We start from the raw sequence: 26,179 nt of genomic DNA, 5'->3' as shown, positions 1-26,179 counted from the left end.
TGTATATATATATAAAATAGTCAATGACTCTGAGATCTTATGTAATATTTATAAAGTATAGAATATTGTTTTAAATGGACATGCATGTGTTTGATGGTGTTATATGGTGTTCAGGCGGCATTTGTCCTGCACCACCTATGATTGAACATGGAGACTTTAAAGTTGAGCAGAAGACGGGTGAAGTTGTCACATCGGTATCGTACTCTTGCCAGCCTTATTTCGAACTAAACAAACAACAGAGATATTACAGGTGTCTGAATGGGAAATGGGAGACCCCTCCAGCATGTCTGAGTAAGTCGTCTGTTTGCAGATTATTCCGAATCTCGTTATAAGTTTTACACTGTGTGTCTTTGTCTCTCGTAGAGCCTTGCAAAATTACACCTGAAATTTGCAAGGAGCACAATATAAAACCCGTCCAAGATGACCACATGAGGCACAGTGACAACGACTTCAAACTTCACTGTAATGATGGATGGAACGTCGGAGGTTCTTTGGGACATTCTCATTCAAAAGCATGGTGCAAAGATGGGGAGTTAAAAATTGAGAGTAAATGTAAGTATAGTTTCCTCATGAGTTTAATAGTTTATCCATCTAATCAAATGTAACACTTTTACTGTTTATGAACACTTGGAAATGTTGTTTTTAATGTAGTGAGTTTGATATTACCTTAATAAGTATTTTTATTATTTTATTTAGGTACAGTAAGAAACAAGCGTGATTGATAAAAACTAAAGAGGAAACAATGAGGTAATGCATCCATGAAAGTTCACAGTGAATTTTAGCTAATGTTATATTGTTTTATTATTTAATGTAACGAAAGTTACACTGATCAGATTTCATTTAAAATGAGTACTAGCATAATGAAATGATATTTTAAAGTTAGCAATGTTTTATGCTACCCAGTCTCACAAAATGATGTACCCATAGTCACGTAATTTTTTAAATTTTTTTTCGTGATACTGTCACGAATTTCCGCGTTTTTTTTTTTGTGATCGTATCACGAATTTCTGTTTGTGTGTCATTGTCACGTATTGGTTACTCAGCTGCTTTTTCCTATTTTCAAACCAATTTCGCTTCGGTTTAGGGTTAGATTTGGTGTTTGTGTATTGGTTTATATTGTTTTATCTGATTTATTTTTTTATATTTTATGCCTTTTAAACCATTGTCGCCTGGCGTTAGGGTTAGAGTTGGGTTTGAGTAAGGATGTCATTTTATGTAAATCTAACCCTTAACCGAAGCGACAATGGTAAGAAAATAGGACAAAACAGTTGAGCAACCAACACGTGACAACGACACACAAACAGAAACTCGCGATACGACCACGAAAAAATGCGGAAATTTGTGACAGTATCACGAAAAGGCATAAAAAAAATTACGTGACTATAGGGATTTGGCATCCTTGAGCAGTTTTGGCCAGCACTGAAATTTGTGCTTTTTTCAGTTGTTTAAAAACATAATAATAATGACAAAAGTCTCATAACACTGTGTTTATCACAAAACAGGATCTAGTAGTCTAGAGTTTTTTCTTTAAAATTATGTAAAATTAGGGCTGTCAAAAGATTAATTGCGATTAATTATATACAAAATATAAGTTTGTGTTTGCATAATATGTAAAGTACATACTTTTCAAAGCCATCTTGTATTAGAAATTCACTTTTCTTAACTTTTTGTCTGAAGTGTCTCTAGATGGTGCGTACCAAAATTCAAGCCAATCAAACGAACCCTGTTGGAGGAGTTTGAAAAAGTTGGTATGCTATGTAATTCAAAATGGCGGACAGGAAGTAGGTTTGACTCTGACATTTTTGGTACCGTCGGGCTCAGCTGAACCAAGGAATCAATAGAGTGAAGTCTTACGAAAGTATTACAGTTAAATCAAATGTTATAAACATTTTATTAAATTCTTTACATCTTCACAGGTTTGCAGGTGCTTTCAGGACATGTCGCTGATGAACCATACCACATTTTAGCGATACGCCATTGCGTTTGTGAAATACTTAACTTGATGAGAAAATTCAAAATGGCCGACACCCAAAATTGCCGACCGAAATCCTTTTGGTTTCGTTTGACTCGGCATGCCACAAGGAATCTAACAATAGCACTTCATAATTTTAGACTCAAGTTTTCAGTAGTTATAAGCAAAAATAGCCATTTTTCAAATCTCTTGCACACTAGGTGCACGCAACCTCAGGTTTGTGTTTGCATAATATATGTGTGTGTGAACTTTGTGTATATATAATGTATATATAAATACACAAATAAATGTATGAATTAAAAATAATTGATTTTATATATATGATTACACACATCAATTATGCAAAATGCTTTTATTTTGTATGCGATTATTTGCAATTAATCTTTTGACAGCCTAGTAAAAATCATTCTGCTTACTCATTCACATAAAGCAATGTATTGATTTAGAATTTCTAATACACGTTTTGCTTAGAAAAGGACATATACTTCACTAGTTCGCCTGCGCATTCTGATCTTAATGATTAATGCTAAACAAACTTGGCTTGCTGTCCTCGAAAGGAGCTCTGAACCTTCAGAGAGAGCGAACCTGAGATCAGGACTCGGGCCTCAAGTTCAACCCCCCTACAGCAGAACTGCACAGAGGAAGAGAAGGAGGAGATGGGGAGGAGGAGGGATGCCGTAAAAATTGTACCTGGACACGGAGGCTTGAAGGCTGCCTTATATACGCTCATAATGATGATTGACAGGCCTGAATGTTTAGGCTCCTCCCGAACCTACAAGTTTAGAACTACAACCTGCAATTTGATGTTTCAAACTTTGCAAATTAGTTTTTGTCATGCAAACAGAAGTTAAACATTTTCCTCAAGTGTCAGTATCTATATCTAGCAAGCTGTTATGATTAGTGCTGGATGGTTTACCAGTTCATACAGAATACCGGTTTTTATTTTTGTTAATTTAACTTTTTAATATACCCCTAAAACGTGGAGCGACATTGCTAGAGAGGGGTCCCTTTACACTGTGGTTAGTTTACAGCTGTAAGTGCTAGTAACTTAGGGCAAGCATTTTTTTTACAAGTACTCGCGCATGTGCGACCTGCAAATATGGAACATCATCTTTCTTCTTGAAAGACGAGAAGATTGCGATCCCAGACCGTATGCAGTTGCAGATTTAGGCGTGTGGAATTGTAATCTCATTACAATATGCTAACTGTATAACACTGGTTATAACACTGGGTATAATGTAGTTTAATAAAGTAGTATTGCATCTTTCAGTCAGTAAAAATGGGGTTAACACCCAGTCATGCATGAAAAAATATACCTCATACACTGCAAAAAATTATTTTCAAGAAAAAAATTCTTAGTATTTTTGTTTTGTTTTCAGTAAAAATATCTAAATATTCTTAAATTTAGATGATTTTTCTTGACGACCAAAACGACCAAGAAAATAAGTCTAGTTTTTAGAGCAAAAATATCAAATTTAAGTGATTTTGTGCTAAATCTGCCAATGGGTTTTTTCTTGAATTTAGTGTTTAAGAAAAATGTTCAAGATTTTTTGCTTACCCCATTGGCAGATTTTTTTGCTTGTTTTATCCACAAATTCACTTAAATTTGATACATTTTGTCTAAAAACTAGACTTATTTTCTTGGGTCATTTTGCTCGTCAGGAAAAACATCTTGATTTGAGAATTTTTAAATATTTCTACTAAAAAACAAGATAAAAATATTATGTAAGAGAGTCATTTTTTGCAGTGTACTGTGAAACCAGCATAATTTTAACAAATACCTTGATATAAATTTTTGTTCAACCGCCCAGCACTAGTTATGATATATTTATGATGTATGATTGTCTCCTGTGTTCAGACCTAAAGATCTGTGATGTATTCAGAGCATGAAGATGGACAGACACACAAACAAACACATTCGTGATCAACGTTGCTTCAGTCTACGAGCTTATGAAATTATTAAATATCATCTTTTTGAAATTCATGCTTATATTTTTTGCTTCAGAATAAAGCTTCATATACAAACTATTACAGTGAGTTTTTTTAGCATTCAGCTACCTTCTCCAATTTTATATACACCACGGATGCTTTTTCACAAGATTCATTTCCATAGCTGCATTACGATTATTTTAACTAAGTATTAAACTTCTACAAGCAAGCGCCATGCATATATTATCAAATCCAAGAGGCTGTTTACACCTGATATTAAGATGTGTTTTCGTCAATTGGATCACAAGTCTTAGAAAATAAGGTACAAATGTTGTCAATGGGACGGTACCTTTTATAAAGGTCATAAAGGGCGGTTTCGCAGACAGGGATTAGACTAATCCTAGACTATAAATGTAAGCACTGTCCAAACTGAAAACAACTTGCACTGACATATAATCTTAAAATACATCAGTGCCCTTTGTTTTGCCTCAGAATGCACACAAGTAATGTTTTTAGTAAGACATGTTTGTTAAAACTAGTTGTATTTCCTAATTAAACTGAGGCCTTGTCTTAAACTAATCCCTGTCTGGGAAACAACCCTAAAATGTACCTTTTAGGGACCAATGTGTATCTTTGAGGTACCAATATGCACCTCATCTTAGGTACAAAAGTGTAGTTTTTAAATCTTTTCCTGCCACTGACGAGTTATCTCGTCAATTAAGAGAAAACATTTGCATAAAAAAGTGTTCCTGATGAATTTTTATGTTAATCTGCGATTATCTGCCAGATGGGGCACTTACTCAATTTATGAAAAGAAAAACTGAAGCCAGAACGTTATTTACTATTTTTAAACTCTGTGTATGTTTTGATAATCATTCTGAATCTGATCTCTAACTAAATTCTTCCACAGAAAGCTTTTTGCTAAAATTTTTAAGCTGCTTTAATCCTATTTAATTGTAACATATTTTGTTGTCGTTGTTTTGTCTTGAGATGCACACCTTTTGTCTTAAGATGCACACCTGCATCTCAAGACAAGCTTTAAGTAAATACTGCTTAAAACAAGCAAAAAAAATCTGCCAATGGAATAAGAAAAATTGTCTTGGAATAAGTTTACTTTTTTATAAACACTTAAATTAAGAAGATTTTTCTTATGCTTATCAAGAAAATACATCTTAATTTAAGAATTTTTAGATATTTTTACTGAAAAAAAGAAAAAAGTCAAGTTCGGTTGATGATTCGTTTGTTGCCGAGAGTGTTATTGTTATAAAGTCATTGCTTTGTTTTGTTTGCCTGTTTTGTTTGTTATGTTGCGCAGTGATGGCAAAGTGAAGCTTTCTTGAACCAGCAAAGCTTTTAGCACAATTGTTTTAGATAAAGATTCATTACTCAAAGCTTTTCAAATCAGAGCTCAACCAGGACCTCTGCTGATGAAAGTGGGAAGGAAAAGTGGTGAACTGGCAACAGGGTCATGGGCAGTCAAGGGTCAGGGCTGTTTTGGTGGTTACAAGTGGGACCTGCACAATATTAGGCAGGTGGTCATAATGTTATGGCTGATCGGTGTATATGTAATATAAACAAATGCCGGCAGAGGGAACCAACGGCCAAATTTAGCATCACATGATTACTTTGACCAAACAACATTTAAATCCACTTAATCTTTCATTTTGGCCTCATCTTTAAAAATGGTACATCATGTAATTCTTCAGTAAGAATATTGTTGACATTAAATCATGCATAGTTTAAAATGCTGATACTCTTTACACATTAATGATTATAAAAGACAACGCATATCAGACATCATATGAGTTCCCAAATAAACATTATTGGAAACTCAAACAAAAAACCACATGCAGAATAATTAAATTCAAGCACTGTAAAAGGCTTTGTAGGTTTTAAAGGTCTGCTAATTGTCTTATCCAGTGTGCACAATGTGTTAACTAACTATTTTTAGGGTAACTCTACTTGAAGGGGTGTTTTATAAAACTGACATGACACCTTTATAATCATGACATGACACGTGTCATGAACATGAAGGAGATTTTATGACAACTATTCAATTATGTCATTTTTAATGCAAAGATGACATTGTTTGAAATGTCTTTGTTATGACAACTTGATTTTAACCAATACATTATAACTTGTCATAAATCTGTCATAAACATGAGCAGAATAATTATTAAGCTTAAGAAACTACCTGTAATCTTAAAGCTTTAACATTACATTAAACTGTCATCATTATCATTAAGTGTTAATGCTATGTCAAATAATTTTAAATATCTTATAACAAAATAACAAAATGCAACAGATTATAATTAACTTTATATATGTGCACAATACATAAAAAACTGACAACTAACAGAACTTGTTCTTCCTCACACAAAAGATTTTGAAATTTTCTGACATCGAAGAAAAAATTAACAAAACATTTAATTAATTTAATTTAATGTAATTAACTTTGCAGCGATATGGACCCAACGCTGCATGGCTTAACCCAATATTGTCCTGTTTTCATTTAATTTTAGGTGAATCGGTCTCCAAATGCAATAAAATATAATTTTATCAATTTTAATTATTATTTGACAGAGTATTAACAGTTAATGGCATTTTAATGACAAATTATATTTGTATCACTGTAGTTGAGGTCAAGAAAAATATTCATGACACTGTTATAAAACTATATGACAGAGTATTAACACTTAATGACATTTTAATGACAAATTATATTTGTACCACTGTAGTCGAGGTCAAGAAAAATATTCATGACGCTGTTATAAAACTATTTGACAGAGTATCAACACTTAATGACATTTTAATGAAAAATTATATTTGTACCACTGTAGTTGAGGTCAAGAAAAATATTCATGACACTGTTATAAAACTATATGACAGACTATTAACACTTAATTCAATTTGTATCACTGGTAAAAAGTGGCCAGTTATGTTGTCTTGGTAATGTCAAGTTGCCATGACAAGTTATGATGTATTGGTTAATGTCATAATTGTCATAACAAAGACATCTCACACAATGTCATCTTTGATTAAAAATGACATAATTTAACAAATGACAATTAATGACACTTGTCATAAACATGCATAAAATCTCCATCATGTTTATGACACGTGTCACGTCATGATTATGAAGGTGTCATGTCAGTCTAAACACCCCTAAAGTGTAACCATTTTCACAACCTTATGACAACACTGAGACGTTATATGTATCCATTCTCAAAAGCGCAAAAAATTATGAAAATGCTAATATTTAGTACTGTTGTTCAGTTCACTGTAAAAAAAAAATATGCCTCTCCAACATAAAAATTTCTAGTGACCCGTTGCACCTCAAATTGTTAGTTGGCCCAATTTAAGTTGGGGAAACAAACTTTTTTGTGTTGTGCTGACTACCCCAGCATGTAGACTGAACTAAAAATAGAGTGTTCTGTCAATTAAATATTGTCTCTTGATTAAACATAGCTTGTTGGGTCAAATTGAAATAAAATGTATTAATTAAATTTTCTTGTTGGCCAAAAGGGAAAAAAAATAATGTCAGATAAGTTACACACTATGCTCTGATAAATATAATTTATTTATTTAAATCCATATGAACTTGCCTGTTATGCAAAACAAAACCACTAAAACAAGATTTGACAGTTCAAGTAAGCATTGAACCAGAGACCTTTTTGCTGTGACGCAACAATGATGCGCGCTAACCCACTGTGCCATCCTCTTCACTGAACACACACTTCTCAATCATGGTAACAATGAACAAACATTATTCTTTTAAAATAACTCTAACTACAACATATAACTAACATTAACAACATAAACAACATGAATAAATCCAGAAAACATTAAAACAGTCATCTTTTTTAGTAAATATTTACCAAAGAAGTGAACATCTCGCAATGCATGCTGGGAACCATTCCGACCATTGTTTCTTTTTAAATTGTTTGTTCAGATTACTCAGTTTGGCAAACTAATTGGACAAAAACTGAAAATTGAAAAAAAATATTTGTTAGCTGGATGATTATGCTCATTTCATTCAGTGAACACAAAATAATGAATTGATCTCCTTCAACAAAAAATCTTTGTTCAAGTTACTTAAATATCTTTGCTGAAAGAACATTCTGAAGTTGGATTTTTTACAGTTTAAACAAGGTCGATGTGGTGGGGGTCTGTTCTGTAAGGGTTAAAAACCCTTGACCTAAACAAATTGCATCACAGTTCACTGACATGATAAAACTCAGAATTGAATCTCTCATTTTTTATTCCTATCTGAATTTTGTATTTTTCTCTAATTTGGTATAATGTTGATAATAGTAATCAATCACTAGATTATTAGATGTCATATTCTGTTATTTCGGATTTGCTTTGCCCTATAAAAGTACACTTGTTCTAACTTATTTGTGTTTGAGCTTCCCATACAAAGAGCACTTTATGTTTACACACAGTATTTGCTTAGCAGTGATACAATTTGCTGACATGAACACTATTTATGTTGATCTATAAATCCTATGGGAGTTTAAAAAAAGCTTTCAAGTGTTGGTGATAAGAAACTTCTAGAAAACAGCATTTTAATTGCAAATCAGAGTTAAGTCTACTTTATACTATATGTAACTTAAATGATTAAGTTCACTCTTTGTGAATACCACATGTAGTTAATATTTTCTTGATGCTTGAAAGACTTTTTTTACACTTTAAAAATGTGTTTTATTAATCCTCCCATGTGGTTCCAAAGAAACATCGCACATAGAGAAGTCCTGCCCAGAACTGGCAAATATTAACTTTGTTAAAGACTTTGTTTGGTGTATTTCTTCATCTCCCAGTGTGGGTTAACTAACAGTTAGAGAAGATGAGATCAAGTCTAGCTATTTTATCCCTATGGATATGCTTCAATATTGATGTTACGACACAGACAGGTAAGGACTTTTCTTTCAAGTTCAATTTAATAAATTACACAATTACAAAAAGATATTAAGCTTACTAAAGATGAATTGTTTAAGCACTGACAAAGGCATAAACCTGCCACTATCTGATGTGTCTCTCTCTATTTGTATGACAGTCTGTCCTGAGCCCCCAAAAGTAGAAAATGCTCAAGTTTCTCCTAACTTTGTTAAAACCAACTACAGCGGCGGGGATAAAGTAGAGTACAGCTGTGAAAGTGGCTACGCCTCCCCCCGGAAAATCGTCTATGTGTGTGCTGCAAACAAATGGGCTAAAATGCGTGAGGTAGAATGTACACGTGAGTATAAAGTGACACTAAATGTTATTCTAAAGTTTATATGTTTTACACCATGTACACCTACATATCACAATTATTAGTCTTTAAAACGAATGTGCTGCTTGTTACTTTTTTAAAGTTGTAAGCCTGTCTTATGGATTTGTTCTCTGTAAAATTATTTTTTAATTTAGTAAAATTTATGTGATCAGTAATCAGGACGATTTTATTTGTATTTACTGAAAAGCTGCTTGCTAGTGGTGAAAATCCCTATAGAAATAAAATTGAAACTGAAACGTTATTTCATTAAATTTCAAAGGTTGAATTATAACTCGAAATCTCTTCTATTTTAATCACCATTAGCCAAACGCTGTGAGCAGCCTACAGATATACAAAACGGCCAATACAAAATTCAGGGTGATGGTAAGAGCTTTGTTGTAGGAACAACCATCAAGTACACCTGCAACCCTGGGTGAGCATGTAACACAAACTGTACAGAAACACAGACTGTACAGAATATATTGAAAGTTATTTTAGCATCAAAACATATTTTGTTTTCAAGTTACCAGATGATGAGTCGAATTGATACCAGAACGTGTCGGCCCGGCGGATGGGACAATACGTTACCCGAGTGTGAAGGTATGGATGTAGTTCATAATGGTAGCCAGTTAGGGGCCCTAAGCAGAATTTGTTTGGGGGCCCCCCTCCCACCACATTTTTTAATAAAAAAATAAAGAAATTACAAACATTTATAAAAATAACAAAGTTGCACATTAAGTAAGGTTTAAAATTAGCATTAGCATCAGAAATCAAATCAAATGAATCATAACACTGTCTTTATTGTATGAATTAAATACAATTATTATTTTTTAGAGCTACAAAAGTGATTTTCTTGTTGTCTGGAATTGTTTCATTAACATTAATGACAAAGACTGAAGTAGGTTAATTGGGTTACTGTCTCTTTAAGAGAAGCACAGACCTGGTTTCTGCCTAATCTATACATAAACCTAAGACATAAACAAATGTTTTATTGGAAAAAGAGTACTGTGGAGATCATTTTGTTTGTATGTGCCCTGTCAAGAACGGAAAGATTTTATGCTCGCTTGCTCTTTTTTGCTTTGCTGAAACGCGTCTCCACTTGTGTGCACTACTGAGTGCACTTAAGAGCGTGCGCACACAGACAGAGGACGATTTACAAACGGCACAGCATAAAAACGTTACGTTGTTTTTTAGTCCTCTATTCCTCAAATGTATATTAATGGACTACAGTATGACACATATATTCATTCACTTATATTACTTGTATAAGTTATTTAATTGTAAAAAAAAAAAACGATTGGGGGCCCCTTGGTGGCCATGGGGCTCTAAGCAGCCGCTTAGTTCGCTTATGCCTCGGGCCGGCCCTGACGGTATAGCCTACAATTAACATGTTCCAAATATGTCTTAATTTTAGACATTGTTTCATTCTTTCAAATAACTTTTTTGATAATGCTACACTTTAAAGGAAAACACCACGTTTTTCAATATTTTACTATGTTCTTCCCTCAACTTAGACAAATTAATACATACCTTACTTTTTTCAATGCGTGCACTTAATCTTTGAACAGCGTGTTGTGGATGTGTTAGCATTTAGCCTAGCCCCATTCATTCCTTAGGATCCATACAGGGATGAATTTATAAGCCACAAAACATTTCCATGTTTTTCCTATTTAAAGACTGTTATATGAGTAGTTACATGAGTAAGTATGGTGGCACAAAATAAAACATTTGTTTGGAGCCATAGGAATGAATGGGGCTAGGCTAAATGCTAATACATTCAAGAAGTGCTGTACAAAGATTAAAAGCACATGCATTGTAAAAAGATAGGTATGTATTAATTCATCTAAGTTGAGGTAAGAACATAGTAAAATATTGAAAAACGGTGGTGTTTTCCTTTAAGGGTTCACATATTTAGCATCACTTACTCATTCTGCAATCATTTTTCTCACCGTTAAGAATAATACTAATCTCATCAAAACTATGGAGTAACACAAATTCCAAAATAATTTATAACTTTACTTAAGAAAGTAAGAAAGGAGCAAAACTACAATTTTTCAGAAAAACGTAATTTGAAAATGTAATGTTTTAGACAGAGATATAGGAGATTTTGAACAAATGGTAAACGACTTCAGTATAATTTCATTTTAATCATAAGTAGCGCATTGTTACTTTTGACCCTGTCAGCTGGGACGAAAGTAACACACAGGTGGGTCAAAAGTAATACAACAGAGCAAGATAGATTTTTGTGTTACACTTTTTTTAAATAAACATAGGGCATGATCTCTGAAAGCCAATGTTGATATTTTAAATCACCTAAACAAACACGCCCCTACCCAAATAAAATCTGGATCTTGATAGACCCGCCCCACACATACACACCCCGGCCAACGATGTCGGTAGACATGCCCCTTACTGCTGATTGGCTACAAGTGAGTTTTGGTACTCAGACCGACTCCCTTTTCCAAAGTTTTTTCTAAAAACATGCACCCCGCCTTTAATATGTAACTGCAAACATATTTTGTTGTTTATCTTTGCAAAAAAATAATGAAGTTACATTTAAAAGTGTAGTTTCATCAAATCTTCCAAAAGCAATTTGACAGTACAAACCTGAATTGTTGGGAAAACACTATGAAAATTTTATTAAAGGCGGAGTCCACGATGTTTGAAAGCCAATCTTGATATTTGAAATCACCTAAACAAACACGCCCCTACCCCAATAGAATCTGGACCTTCTGTTGATAGACCCGCCCCACACATACGCAACCCGGCAAGTACAGTATGTCGGTTAGTAGACACGCTCCTTACTGCTGATTGGCTATAAGTGTGTTTTGGTAGTCGGCCCGTCTCCGTTTCCAAAGCGTTTTTCAAACATCGTGGACTCCGCCTTTAAATCAAATTAGAAAAATATACATTTTCAACATATTGCAACAGTATTAGCAGCGGGACAAATGTAACAAGTGATACTATATCGTCCACACAGGAGATCCTGACATTTAAACCTGATTTACTTTTATTTTGAAAAACTATCAGAAGGCAAACTTCAGAATGTGTTACTGCACTAAATAACCTTTAGATTGATCAGTACTTTAACACATGAAGCGAGAAACACAACGTGTTATAAGAAAAAAATTACTCCTACATAATTTTTTTTTAAGTTTTCATTTCGTGACTTTAAACATTTGAAAGGTAGTGTATGTTTTGCTTGGCCCGACTTGTTGTCTCTAACTATGAAACGTATTTAAACAAGCCTTGAACTCTTATCACAAATGACTTTGGTTTCTTTAGAGGTGTTCTGTGCACTAGACCTGCCCTCCGACAGTCGTATTAAAGTGGAAGGTCTCCCTGATTACGGAGATTTTATGAGACATGGACACAGACTGCAATTTTCATGTGATAAAGGGGACATTTTAAGGGGACATAAAGAAATTATCTGCCAGTCAAATGGAGATTGGAACCACCCAATACCTAAATGTGAAGGTAAGGTCAAATTAAATACAAAACATCATTATTGTGATAATGTACCTGTGTTGCAATTAAATAATGTATTTCTATAGACCATATGTGAACAAAATGTAAACAAGTTCACAAAATGTTAATAACACTGGTCCAGATGCAGTTCCTGTTTCAGTTTTTAACACTACACAAATATATACAAACTACAACCAACAGAATATTTAGAACTGAATCAAAATATTAAACAAACATTTCTAAGATTTTATACCTGTAACGTTATTTAAATATTAAATAATTTTTTTTTAAAACGAAACAGAAAGTTCTTATGGACCATTGTTGTTTACGTCTTGCAAAATGGTCTATAAAAGGTTTTGTATATGTTCACTGTAAAAAAAATCAGTAAAAACTGTATAATTACGGTAGATGGGGTGCCGGAAAAAAACTTTAAAATAACATGCACAATAAATTACAGAAATTTTCCGTAATACAAAAATTTCCTTTTTTTCCTGTAATTTTATATTAAGCTCAGATGCAAAAGCCGCTAAAAGGCACCTCGGTCAAAAATTAGATAATGATACAGACCGAATGCTTTTGGCATGTATTATGTAAGGGATAATGTAGAGGCAGCCGGTAGTTATCGGGAAATAAGCCCCGACAATAAGCTGTCATGCTCTACGGTATTTTGTCAAGTTCAGTCTCAGTAAGCTCTCTGTGTCTTGTCGTTGTTCGTTCTTCTATCCACTGTTTAAATGTTTTGTTTTTTTTCCGTACATGTTAAAATTAATGTCAAAGTTTTCCATTCTTAATTGTGGTTGTCCAGTGTTTGTCACGAGATGGCGCCAAACAGTAATCTTTATTGATCTTTATTGGCGCAGAGCGATTTTAATCGTACAAGTAGTACCGGCTATGCTTTATTACTTTGGAGCGGTTATTATTTGAAAAGAACGAACCTGCAAATGTCTCAACTGACCAATCAGAATCAATCATTCCAGAGAGCCGTGTAATAAATCTTAATAAAATATAGAAATACTGCTTTATTATCAGAATCCCCTAAACACCAAGTCGACTTTGTGCACTTGTCATCTAAGTGTATAAAAGATGAATTAGATGGAGGACAACATGTAAAAAGGAACTTTTACTTGAACCTAAAAAAACGTCTCGGTTACGTATGTAACCCTCGTTCCCTGAAGGAAGGGAACGGAGACGTCACGTCGTGACCGACGAATTGGGAACCGCGTCGCGGGTGACCTATCTACTTCGAGAACTATCAGAAACGCCAATGAACTTGGCATGCAGGTATTTGCATAATGCCGGCGCCGCCCCGCCAGGTGCGTATGTGGGGCGCGGGTGCATAATACCAAATCAGCTATATTATTGCTGAGAAGCCGAGCAACAGTGCCCGGCCTGAACAGCAATGGAACAGCAAACTGTGGCGACGGGACGTGACGTCTCCGTTCCCTTCCTTCAGGGAACGAGGGTTACATACGTAACCGAGACGTTCCCTTTCAGTCGGTCACTACGACGTCACGTCGTGACCGACGAATTGGGAATCCCTACCAAAACGCCACTGCAGCTGAACCCTTCCAGTGCCTGCAAAAGCCCTCCGCCCTCCACATAAAGGGGCGGAACCTAAGGCGAAATGCAGAAGGCCGGTCACTACCTGTTCCTTAACCCACGATAGTGAAGCAGCGAACTGGGAGAAGCGTCTAAACTGAGCGGAGCTAGAACACTGCGGAAGCCATCCCCTAAGAAGGTTAAATGGATGACATAAAAATATATGAAACAACCGACAGGTTGCTCAAATAAAGTCTCTAAACAATACATGGTATGTTGAGAGGTGCAGAGCAGGCTCTGCTAAGGAAAAACGTGGAGGATTAGAACCCCACGGACTATACACACAAATGAACCCCACGTAGGGGACAAATGTGGACGCCTAGCCTACACAGGTTTACAGAGAATACATCAGTGATAGGTTGACAGCGGATGCTCCGCAACACCAGCTATCAGGGCGGTGGAGGAGAGGCAAAAACAGTTTTTTAGACGTTTTTGCCCCGATGGCCTTCCATAATGGTGCAAATGTGCAGCACCAAAATAGAGGCTCCAAGCCGACACACGAGCCGACCCTCGGCATTCTTAACTAGTTAGTAGAAAGAACCCGAGTGGAAACCGGTTCGACACGAACACTATAGAATCTTGTGAACGTATTAGGTGTCGCCCAGCCTGCAGCTCTACAAATATCTGTTAGCGAGGAACCGCGAGCCAGTGCCCAAGATGATGCCACACTGCGTGTAGAGTGGGCACGTAAATTAAATGGACAAGGCACATTCTGTTTTTGATATGCAAGGGCTATAGTATCCACAATCCAATGGGACATCCTCTGCTTGGTGACAGCTTTTCCTTTCTGCTGACCACCGTAACAAACAAAGAGCTGATCTGAGGTCCTAAAACTTTGCGTCCTGTCTATATACACACGTAGTGCACGAACAGGACATAACAAAGCCATGGCTGGTTCTGCCTCCTCCAAAGGCAGTGCTTGGAGATTCACCACTTGATCTCTAAAAGGAGTGGTGGGAACTTTGGGCACAAAGCCGGGCCGGGGTCTCAGTGTTACGCTGGATGCAGCCGGCCCGAACTGAAGGCACGATTCATCGACCGAAAATGCATGAATATCCCCTATCCTCTTAACAAAAGCCAAAGCAAGGAGAGTTAAAGTTTTCATTGTAAGAAACTTAACACTCACACTATGCAGAGGCTCGAATGGGGCTTCCTGGAGTGATTTCAGCACCAAGGACAGGTCCCAAGGAGGAATAGAGGGGGGACGCGAAGGATTCAGTCTTCGAGCGCCTCTGAGAAATCTAATGACCAGGTCGTGCTGACCCACTGTTCTACCGTTTACGGGTGAATGGTGAGCTGATATCGCAGCGATATCGACTTTAATAGTGGATGGTGACAGCCTATTCTCCAAACGACGCTGGAGATATAAAAGCACAACACTAATCGGGCATTCTCGGGGGTTTTCACTTCGGGAAGAACACCAGTCGACAAACAGGTTCCATTTAAGCGCGTAAGCCTGTCTCGTAGACGGCGCTCGCGCAGCAGCAATAGTGTTAGATACCTCTTGCGGTAAATCACTCATATCCTCCGTGCCCCGTCCAGAGACCACACATGGAGGTTCCACAGGTCGGGGCGCGGGTGCCATAATGTGCCCTCTTGTTGAGAAAGAAGGTCCTTCCTCAGGGGAATCTTCCACGGAGGGGCTGTCGCGAGGAGAGAGAGTTCTGGAAACCAACTCCTGGTTGTCCAATACGGTGCCACCAACAGCACGCTTTCCTCGTCCTCCCGGATTTTGCATAAGGTCTGCGCAATGAGGCTCACCGGAGGGAACGCGTATTTGCGCATGTTTCGCGGCCAGCTGTGTGCCAATGCATCCACGCCGAGCGAGTCGTCGGCTAGTGAATAGAACAGGCGACAATGGGTCGTCTCTGGGGAAGCAAACAGATCTATCTGCGCTTTGCCGAAACGTCTCCAAATTTGCTGAACCGCAATGGGGTGGAGTCGCCATTCGCCGGGACGCGCAGCCCGAGAGAGCGCATCCGCCTCTACATTGAGCGTGCCCGGGATGTAAATGGCACGAAGAGACCTCAAATTCTTCTGACTCCAAGTGAGGAGGTGACGGGCGAGATGCGACAGGTGACGCGAACGTAAACCGCCTTGACGATTGATGTACGCCACGGTCGCAGTGTTGTCTGTTCGAACTAATACATCTTTGCCCCGTAACTCGTTGCTGAAACGGACGAGCGCAAGATATACAGCCCACATTTCCCGGCAGTTTATGTGCCAATGCAGCTGGGGTGTCGTCCAGACCCCCGAAGCCGCAAGCCCATCGTACGTGGCCCCCCACCCCGTGTCTGACGCATCTGTGCATACTCTCGCGTGCCTGGAGACCTGTCTCAGAGGCACACCGGCTCGGAGAAACGCACGGTCTGACCACGGAGTGAAAGTGCGACGACACGCAGGTGTAATGATAACACGGTGAATGCCGCGCAGCCACGCTCTCCTCGGGACTCGATCGTGAAGCCAATGCTGAAGCGGTCGCATATGAAGCAGTCCGAGCGGATTTACAGCTGCGGCTGCTGCCATATGCCCCAAAAGCTTCTGAAATTGTTTCAGCGGGACCGCGCTCTTGCTCTTGAATGTATTCAGGCAAGTCAGAATCGACTGTACACGCGCTTCTGTTAGACGAGCTGTCAAATCGATCGAGTCCAGTTCCATACCGAGAAAAGAGATTCTCTGCACGGGGCAAAGCTTGCTCTTTTCCCAGTTGACCCGAAGACCCAAACGAGCGAGGTGTTTTAAAGTTAAATCTCTGTGATCGCACAGCGTCTGACGTGTTTGAGCTATTATTAGCCAATCGTCCAGATACGCGAGAATGCGCACACCTCTCTCTCTCAGGGGTTTTAAAGCCCCCTCCACTACTTTGGTGAATACACGGGGCGACAGAGAGAGCCCGAATGGGAGGACTTTGTACTGGTATGCTCGCCCCTCGAACGCAAAGCGGAGAAACGGCCTGTGTCGGGGGAGAATCGATACGTGAAAGTACGCGTCCTTCAGGTCGATAGATGCGAACCAATCGTTTGGACGAATGCATGGAAATATGCGTTTGGGCGTCAGCATTTTGAACGGCATTCTGTGAAGTGCACGGTTCAGCGAACGCAGGTCCAAGATCGGTCGCAAGCCGCCGCTTTTCTTGGGTACAATAAAGTAAGGGCTGTAAAACCCCGACCTCATCTCGGCTGGAGGGACCGGCTGGATCGCGTCTTTCGCCAATAAGACAGCGATCTCCGCACGGAGGACGTGCGCATCGGCAGCTCTTACCGTAGTGAAACGAACGCCGGAGAATTTGGGGGGACGCCGGGCAAATTGGATCGCATAGCCGAGACGAATCGTGCGTAAAAGCCAACGCGACGGGCTGGGAAGCTGTTCCCACGCCCCCAGATACCGTGCGAGAGGGACTAAAGGCACGATCGGTGTACCCGCGGCGGGCGCAACGGAGGTGATCGCCGGTGTGTGCGTAACGGCCGCACCGACAGCAGTGTTGTGTGTGATAACACTCACCTGAGTCCGTTGCTGGGTGGTTGAGTAAGGGAGGCTCTGCTGAAGACACCTCACACCACTCGATGCACCCTCTGGCGAAGGAGGAGGGAGACGATGGGTTATGAGCCCGTAGCTGTCTCCTACCGGCTGAGAGCGCGGTGGGGTTATGAGCCTGTGCGTCGCTCTCGTTCTCCTCTGATGAGTCGGAGAACGAGGGGGGGTTATGAGCCCTCTCGTATCTCCGGAGCTCATCTGAAGACCTAGAGATGGAAGTGGAATTCGCTCTTTTTGTGGATTTGTGGGTGCCGACTGAAAAGTCGGCGGAACAGAAAAATGAAACAAAAGATTCCCCAACCGGCCCTCCTCCGGTGGGGGGAGTGGTGCCTTCACCATCTCCCGAAGAGCGATCCCCTCCATCTCTAGGTCGCCCGTCTCAGGGCCGCTTTGATCTTCTTTTAACACCCATTGAAGCGGGCTGAGCGGGCGGGGCGGGCTGCTGACAACCGGTTCCACGCGTCTTATAAGAGCCCCGGGGAGGAACCGCGGCGGCCGCCGCAGGACGCCCTCGGCGAGGAGCAGGCTGAGGCGCCGACGTGGATGGGGCAGGCGCAGGACGCTTCCGACGTGGCATGATCTGAGCGATGGCCTCAGTCTGCTTCTTGGCCGCGGAGAATTGCTGCGCAAACTCCTCGACCGTCTCGCCGAACAGGCCGGTCTGGGAAACCGGAGCATTCAGGAGCCGGGTTTTATCAGCGTCCTTCATGTCCGCCAGACACAGCCAGAGATGGCGTTCCTGGACTACTAGGGTAGACATCGCACGCCCGACGGCGCGTGCGGTGACCTTGGTCGCACGAAGCGCCAGATCTGTAGCCGCACGTAGTTCAGAGAACTCCGCCGAGTCGTGACCTCCCGCGTGCAGATCCCTCAGAGCCTTAGCCTGATGAACCTGCAGCAATGCCATGGCATGCAGGGCAGAGGCTGCCTCCCCACAAGCCTTGTAAGCAGCACCGGACCGCGCCGAAGACTGCTTACAGGCCCGTGAGGGGAGAGTAGGCTGGTCCCGCCAGGAGGAAGCGACACCGGCCGGACACAACTGCATCGCGACCGGGCGCTCCACTGACGGGATACCAGTGTACCCCTTGGCATCTCCACCCTCGAGAGAGGTGAGAGGTGAAGGCTGATACGGCCGGTTCCGGGCGGAAAACAGGGTTTTCCACGACCGCGTCAGCTCTTCATGCACCTCGGGGAAGAAAGGCACCGGGGGCGAGGACTGAGAAGCCCTGGCACCCCCCAAAGAACCAATCATCGAGGCGGGACGGTTCAGGTGGGGGAGGTTTAGTCCACTCCAAGCCGACCGCCTCCGCCGCCCGAGCGAGCATGGCTGCCATCTCAGGGTCGAACGCAGAACCCGCAACCTGGCCCGAAGGCGGGAGCGGATCCGGATCGACGTCTGAGGCTGACAACCCCCCCTCCGACGTTACGGTGGACATCGCGTCAGGTGGAGGCTCGACAGAGCGCGAGGACACCGTAGAACACGGGCCGCTCGTCTCCATCGGGACCTCCGCTGGCAACGGATCAGGGCGCTGGGAGCTACTGGACGAACCAGCAGACCGACCCAGCACCGTTATACGGAGGTCATCCTTCGCAAGTTTGGTAGCTGCGCTCTTAGCAGCACCAAACTGGGAAGGCGGGGGCCGTTGCCGGAGGAACGACACCCGTCTCCGCAAATCCGCCATAGTCATGCCCTCACAGATGGGGCATGAGCTATCACGCAACGCTGCCTCTGCGTGCTGGAGCCCCAGACACGAAAGACAACGCTTGTGGCCATCCTGGGGGGCGATGAACACACCGCATCCAGAAACGGAGCACGGACGGAAATCCATCTTTAAAAAGACGACCCCGACCGTGACACGAATGAGTGGCTGTCTTTAAAAAGACACAAAGCTCAAACGTGCTGCTCTTTTAGGGAAATCACTCTTTTGTGCGAGCTGGTGAAACACACAGGGAGAGGCAAACGCACTCACTCGAACTCAAGTCCTAAATTAAAGAGACAGAGAGAGAGAGAGAAAGGGTGGAAAAAACACTGCGAGCCTCCGCTGAGGTGTCTTTGCCCAACCAACTTCAGCAAGCTGAGATCTTATTTTCTTCCCTTCACAGAACAGGATCTACGAAGATCAGTTTTAGAATAGCTTCTCGTGAGCAGATGTCTGCCGGCTTCGAAGCAATAAAGCTGATTTGGTATTATGCACCTGCGCCTTATATACGCACCTGGCGGGGCGGCGCCGGCATTATGCAAATACCTGCATGCCAAGTTCATTGGCGTTTCTGATAGTTCTCGAAGTAGATAGGTCACCCGCGAAGCGGTTCCCAATTCGTCGGTCACGACGTGACGTCGTAGTGACCGACTGAAAGGGAACAACTCGTATGGCACAAACATGAACCACAACGCCGCCTAATGTTTGTTTCAGTTTCATCATTTTTACATTCTGCCTTTCATCATTTGCAATGTTTGTAGTAGTTATTTTAGTAGTTTCTTCAGTGATTTTGCAACTATTTACAAAGTCTTAGAAGTGGATTTATTTATTTTATTTAAAAGCCTGCCTGCACTTAGAGGGTTTTGCAGTGAAAGACAGACAGTCAGAGTTGTTAAATTACAAGGAAATTACAAAAGTGCTATTTGTGAAAATAAGGCATTTCAATTACTGACTAATAACTTTTTCAATGATAAGAGCCTGATAAAAAAATGCTTATATACCAGTGGCAGCTCGTGACTGCTCATTCGAGGGGCGCTAATTCAAAATAAGTGTTCGGAGTGTCATGTGTGTGGCTCCTTTTCTCAAAACATGTGTTCTGTGCGTCGAGAGATCACTTTTGTTGTCAAAATAAGTGCCTGCTGCATACGCGTCAAAACCGTTTATGATCAAAGGGACGCTCACGTTTACAAAATACACTCAAGACACTCACTTAACACTAAACTTTGATTACGCATGAGATTATGCAAGTATCTGGCAAACTGTCTACTTGCCTAGTAAAAACAGATATCACTTATATTGCTTGCTTAGGTCACAGTAAAAGTATATTAAAGGTGCAGTGTGTAAATTTTAGCAGCATCTAGTGGTGAGGTTGCGAATTGCAACCAACCGCTCAGTCCACTGCTCACCCCTCACTTTTGAAACCACCGGAAAAAACATGTAATGGTCGGAGACAACTTAGTAAAAAAAGTTTGTCCGTTAAGGGCTTCTGTAGAAACATGGCGACACAAAATGGCGACTTCCACGTAAGGGGTCCCTTGGTGTATGTAGATAAAAACGCCTCATTCTAAGGTAATAAAAACATAATAGTTCAATATAAAAAGGTCTTTACACACCACTGATAATATAGTTTTGTATATTATTTTGCATTTTTGTCAAGAGACCCTTCTAAAAATTACACACTGCACCTTTAAAGGAATGGTTCAGGACAAGCCATTTTAGATGCATTTGTCCATCATCTTTAGACTAACACAATTTGAGTTATTTTAGTAAATGTTCAGGCTCTTCCAAGCTTTATAATAATAGAAAACAGGGTCCACACTAGAAAACAAGTTAGTTGTTATAATTTATAAAGTTTTAAATATGGATATTTTTCTTACAAATCCATCAATAACCCTCAAAAGGCCCTGGAGATGTGTGGATTACACCTGTTAAGGATTTTTTTGGGGGGCTTGAGAGTCATGGGCCCTGTTTTCTACCGTTATAATGCTTGGACAGTTTTTTAAAATAACTCAAATTGTGTTTGTAAATCAAGAATGGTGCTTTTTCATAAATTGTGTTATAAGAAATGTTTCATTTTGCTGCTACCCAGTCTCACGGGGTTTCGTGATATAGTCACGTAATTTTTTAATTTTTTTTCGGGATCTTATTACGAATTCCTGTTCGTGTGATTATCACGTATTGGTTACTCAACTGCTTTTTCCTATTTTTAAACCATTGTCGCTTCTGTTTAGGGTTAGATTTGGTGCTTGCATTAGAATGTCACTTTATATATTGGTTTATACAATTTTTTCCGATTTATTTTTTTATATGTCGCCTGGTGTTACGGTTAGAGTTGGGTTTGGGTAAGGAAGTCATTTTATGTAAGTCTATCCCTAAACCGAAGTGACAATGGTAAGAAAATAGGACAAAACAGTTGAGTAACCAATAATTGATAATCACACGAAAACAGGAATTCATTATCCGATCATGAAAAAACGCGAAAATTTTGATTCAGTTTAAGACATTTGTTAAATTTAATCACATGAAGTTTGTTTTCTTAAGAGATGGCATGTCTACTAAACAACACGGAAGACATGAAAGTGGATCGAATTCCTAATCAAGAGGGTCTGATCAAGCCTGGACACCGGGTAAAATTGTCATGCCTTGTAGATGGTCTGATTATAAAAGGCCCGAAAGAACTCACCTGTCAGGCAGATGGAGAATGGAGCAGCCCCTTTCCGAAATGTGAAGGTAAGGCCACAAACAAAAATTTTCAAAAAGCTGGCCAATTGCTCACATGTAAAACACTACATTGATTGACCGATTGATTGTTTTTGCTTATTAGAGCCATCATGTGTTGCAAACCTCACAAACATGATCGTAAGGGGACGCTCTGATCAAGGGGTTGTTATATACAAACCTCGTGACAACATAAAAGTTAGATGCAGTTTTGGACGAGGGCTGATTTTACAAGGAAAAGATAACATCACCTGCCGGGAAGATGGAGAATGGAGCAGCCCATTTCCTAAATGCGTAGGTAAGGCAACATGGGGTGTTTTTTTTAGTATTTCGGTATATGTTAATACTTTTTAAAATACTCAGATTTACAACCAGAAATTATTTTATCTCTGTATTAACAGCACATTAATGAAGTCTAAAGTGACGTAATTGCTCTTGACATTGTTATTTTTTTTCAGAGAACCCTAATTGTGAGCCACCGCCAAATATGAACCATATGAACGCAGATACATTACACATGCTTGATCAAAGAAAGACTGAATACAAGTCAGGGGAGAAAGTTGAATACACCTGCCTTGCTACATACAAAATGGAGGGTGATCCCCACTTGACCTGTGTACAAGGCAAATGGGAATGGGAATTTAAATGTATAGGTAAGTACTGACACACCAGTACTGATCACTTTATTATGAAAACCTGCCCTGAGTCACATGATTGTCAGCCAATCACATGGCAGCAGTACAATGCATAAAAAATGCAGATAGAGTATTGAGTTCCTTCATATTAATCATTTATCGTAAAAAGCGATGCAAGATCTCAGTTTTTAAATATATTTTATGTTTATTCAAATTGATTTTACAAACTTAACTCTTTCCCCGCCAGCGTTTTAAAAAAATGTTGCCAGCCAGCGCCAGCATTTTTCATGATTTTCACAAAAGTTGAATGCCTTCCAGAAAATGTTCTTCTTTAAATATATAAACAAACAATATATCAGATGAAAGAACAGACCCTCTGCTTTCAAACAAAAAACCCGTTTCATCCTACCTTCAACAGTTCTCTTGTAATCACCTCTCAAACATGAGTAGGTTTCTTCAAAAACACCCAATTTTGAGCAAAAAGCTGAGATAATTCCATTTTTGTGAAGGACTTTTGATAGAGATCAGATGCAGAGCGATCTTTAAAACATACAAAGAGTTCTTTCTCTTTCACGTGAGGCGCTACTTCCGGGTTGTATAAGTTGCGGAAGCCACCTGGTGGATAATAGCGGTATTGCGGAAAGACGGAAAATCTCGAAGCGTTTTATCTTAATTGATAAGATATCTCGTCAATGGCGGTGAAAGAGTTAAAACATTGTTGTATTCGTATTGCATATCGTATATAAACCCTACCTCAAGTTTTTTTGTGGTAGTAATCACAAAATATTTTATTTATTTTTTCGTGTTCATGGACACGATTTTCCACTTTTTTCGTGTCATTGATCACGAATGTCTTTTTCGTGTCACACAGCACAAATTTCTATAAATAGTTGTTCGTGTTACTAGCACAACTTTCTTTTTCGTGTAATTTTATCTATTTTTAAATCATTGTCGCTTAGGGTTGGGGTTAGATTTGGGGTTTGGGTTAGCTTTTTATGTATCACATAATTTTATGTATTGGTTTCTACAAGTGCCGATCGCCTTTTTGATTTCTTGCTATTGATCTACTACATTTGAAAAAAGGGAGTTTTGCTCTCAATCTTATTGGGTTTGGGGTGAAGAATATAGTCATCGTTAGTCTGGCTAACACCAGAGCAGTCTCATAGAGAATAGAGAAAAGAGAAACCATATGGTCATTTTCTCGTACTTGAGGCGTGGTTTACGAATGCCCAAAGACGTTTATTGGGAGCTACGAATGTCTATCAAATGCGTCTGTTCGTAGCTCATAGTCAATCGTTTCAATTATACCAGATGACGTATGTAGAGCGACATCAATTCAAAAGTAAACGACTTTTATCGGTTTGTGTGCCCACAGCTGAAAGCTATGCAACTAAACTGGTAGCTGTATATTGATATTGAAAAGCAACACAATTTAGTGGCACTGTGACAACCACAGTACAGGCATAATGACAATATGATATTAATAAATACAACTTACGATTTGTAAGTTAACTGTACTTCGTTGACGACGATGCCTAGCAGGTTGGTCCTATAAAACAAAAGTTGCTCTTTTTTTAAATAGTGTTCTAAGTAGTTTTGAAAGCATTATCTATGGCTGCATTAAAAGGTAACTTTGCGTCTGTTGCCGTGTTATAACAAATAACAAAACTGCTTCAGTGTGTCGCATATGTGTCATCATCGTCTTGCTGCCCCCTCCCCGTTCTGTGATAGGCTCCCTATTTCAGGGGCAAAAAAAAATCGTTTCCATTCTAGACTTGCAACGTGAATTCATTTGCGCGCAAGGCAGCATGAGGAAACCCAGGCTAAGTCATCGTGTCATTACTACTGAAATTCATTAATTTAGATAACAAGTTACTGTGGCTAACTTGGTAGAGCATTGTGTTAGCAACACTATTCGATTCACCTGGACTTTACATTAAATAAAATATAAAGCATGAATTTACTGTAAGTCACTTTGGCTAAAAGTGTCTGCCAAATACATTAATTTAAATGCAAATGTTTTCTTACATTATGTTGGGTTTTGTTTCAGAACCGTGTTACGCGTCTCAGCCGGAAATGGATAAAAGGAACATACAACTGCAAAAAAGGGAATTTGAAAGAATGTACTGTCCACATATGGATTACCTCACCTTTGTGTGTAAGAGTCGAAAATATCGAAAAAGAAACAGTGTTGACTTTAGACAACAGTGTCTATATGGCAAAATGACTCTGCCTGAGTGTGAATAAGAAAAAGAAAAAAAATGCTAAAGCTGCACAGCCACCAAATAAACAGTGAAGCAATTCAAAACATTTTTCCTTAATTAATTTTGGTCTTGCATGATTTTGTTGAATATGTTCTTATGTTGTGACCTTATCAGTCAAAAAATAAAATAATTACAGAATTTTCTCTGTCATTTGTCTGTATAATGAAGCAATGGTCAAACTTTATGAGTTCCAGAACATACAAAAGCTTTTCATGTGCCTTGAGTTGTATATTCAATATCCTGTAGGAATGATAACAATTTGTATGGCAAACAGATTGTAATTGTTGTAATACATTAAATACATTTTGTTATTTCTTCTCCATTTTAATTATTCATATCAGACAAAAATATTAACTGACATGACCCCTTCAAGTACCATTCTGAGAATGAAACATCTGTCAGGGAGTCAACTCCCCTCCACCAATCAACAATCACCCTCACCTGAGTATTGGTTTTAGGGGTTTAAGAAAATATAGATACATGGATGTATCAGGATATTTTGTTTGCCAATACGTTATTGATTCTCAAAAACGCAGTATAAAATTTTCTTTATCATACAAGATGCATGCCAGTTGTTTCGTTTTCAGTTTACATCCCGACCACTGGATAGCTGTCTTATTTATCTCTAAACTTCAATTGTGACAGGAAGTAAAGGTCTTCAGGGAGCACCCAGGATCAGTACAGGACCTGTTTTAAATGGTCAGTCAGGTCCCGTCCTAGTTTAATTACTTCGGGTCCCGGGTCTGATTAAAGGACCATTCACATTAAAACGATAAATTATAACAACTATAGTTTTAAAAATGGTTTTATAATAAAAAGAATAGCAGAGATCACACCACAACGATAACGATAAAGATACAATGAACGATATCATTAAGGTCACTTTATGAAAAAAAAATTTTCAACTGACGAACCATAAACCATTGACAGCCAATCAAATCTATTTAAACTTCAAGAACTTCTGAAATGACAGACAGGGTGGAAAAGCTCATGTTGAGGTCTATAACATAAAATGACCTCAGGTATCCAGCGCTGATGCAGCTGCTGTAGAGCTGAAGATCCGACGGGCTCGGGCGGGTTCGGGCTTCATTTCTAACATTTTACACGGG

The 26,179-nt window shown here is 39.5% G+C and overlaps 2 protein-coding genes across 6 annotated transcripts in view; both read left to right on the top strand.

The window, feature by feature from the left end:
- Window positions 1–4,000, top strand: part of LOC129452845 (complement factor H) — a 115,922-nt gene extending 111,922 nt beyond the window's left edge. For all 5 annotated transcript variants that reach the window (XM_073861728.1, XM_073861727.1, XM_073861730.1 and 2 more), the window contains 4 exons: window positions 115–291; window positions 364–552; window positions 697–747; window positions 1,678–4,000. In XM_073861728.1, coding sequence (XP_073717829.1) covers window positions 115–291; window positions 364–552; window positions 697–722 — 392 coding nt within the window. In that variant the 3' untranslated portion in view covers window positions 723–747; window positions 1,678–4,000. The remainder of the gene's footprint in view (window positions 1–114; window positions 292–363; window positions 553–696; window positions 748–1,677) is intronic.
- A 4,654-nt stretch (window positions 4,001–8,654) lies between these two features.
- LOC129453097 (complement component receptor 1-like protein) overlaps window positions 8,655–26,179 on the top strand; it is a 42,162-nt gene continuing 24,637 nt past the window's right edge. The window contains exons 1-6 of the mRNA XM_073861856.1: window positions 8,655–8,814; window positions 8,958–9,137; window positions 9,477–9,585; window positions 9,676–9,752; window positions 12,438–12,629; window positions 21,995–22,183. Coding sequence (XP_073717957.1) covers window positions 8,748–8,814; window positions 8,958–9,137; window positions 9,477–9,585; window positions 9,676–9,752; window positions 12,438–12,629; window positions 21,995–22,183 — 814 coding nt within the window. The 5' untranslated portion in view covers window positions 8,655–8,747. The remainder of the gene's footprint in view (window positions 8,815–8,957; window positions 9,138–9,476; window positions 9,586–9,675; window positions 9,753–12,437; window positions 12,630–21,994; window positions 22,184–26,179) is intronic.

The sequence above is a fragment of the Misgurnus anguillicaudatus genome, chromosome 23 (assembly GCF_027580225.2).
Source record: "Misgurnus anguillicaudatus chromosome 23, ASM2758022v2, whole genome shotgun sequence".
Lineage (NCBI taxonomy): Eukaryota > Metazoa > Chordata > Actinopteri > Cypriniformes > Cobitidae > Misgurnus > Misgurnus anguillicaudatus.
This window is presented reverse-complemented; position numbering and strand designations above follow the sequence as displayed.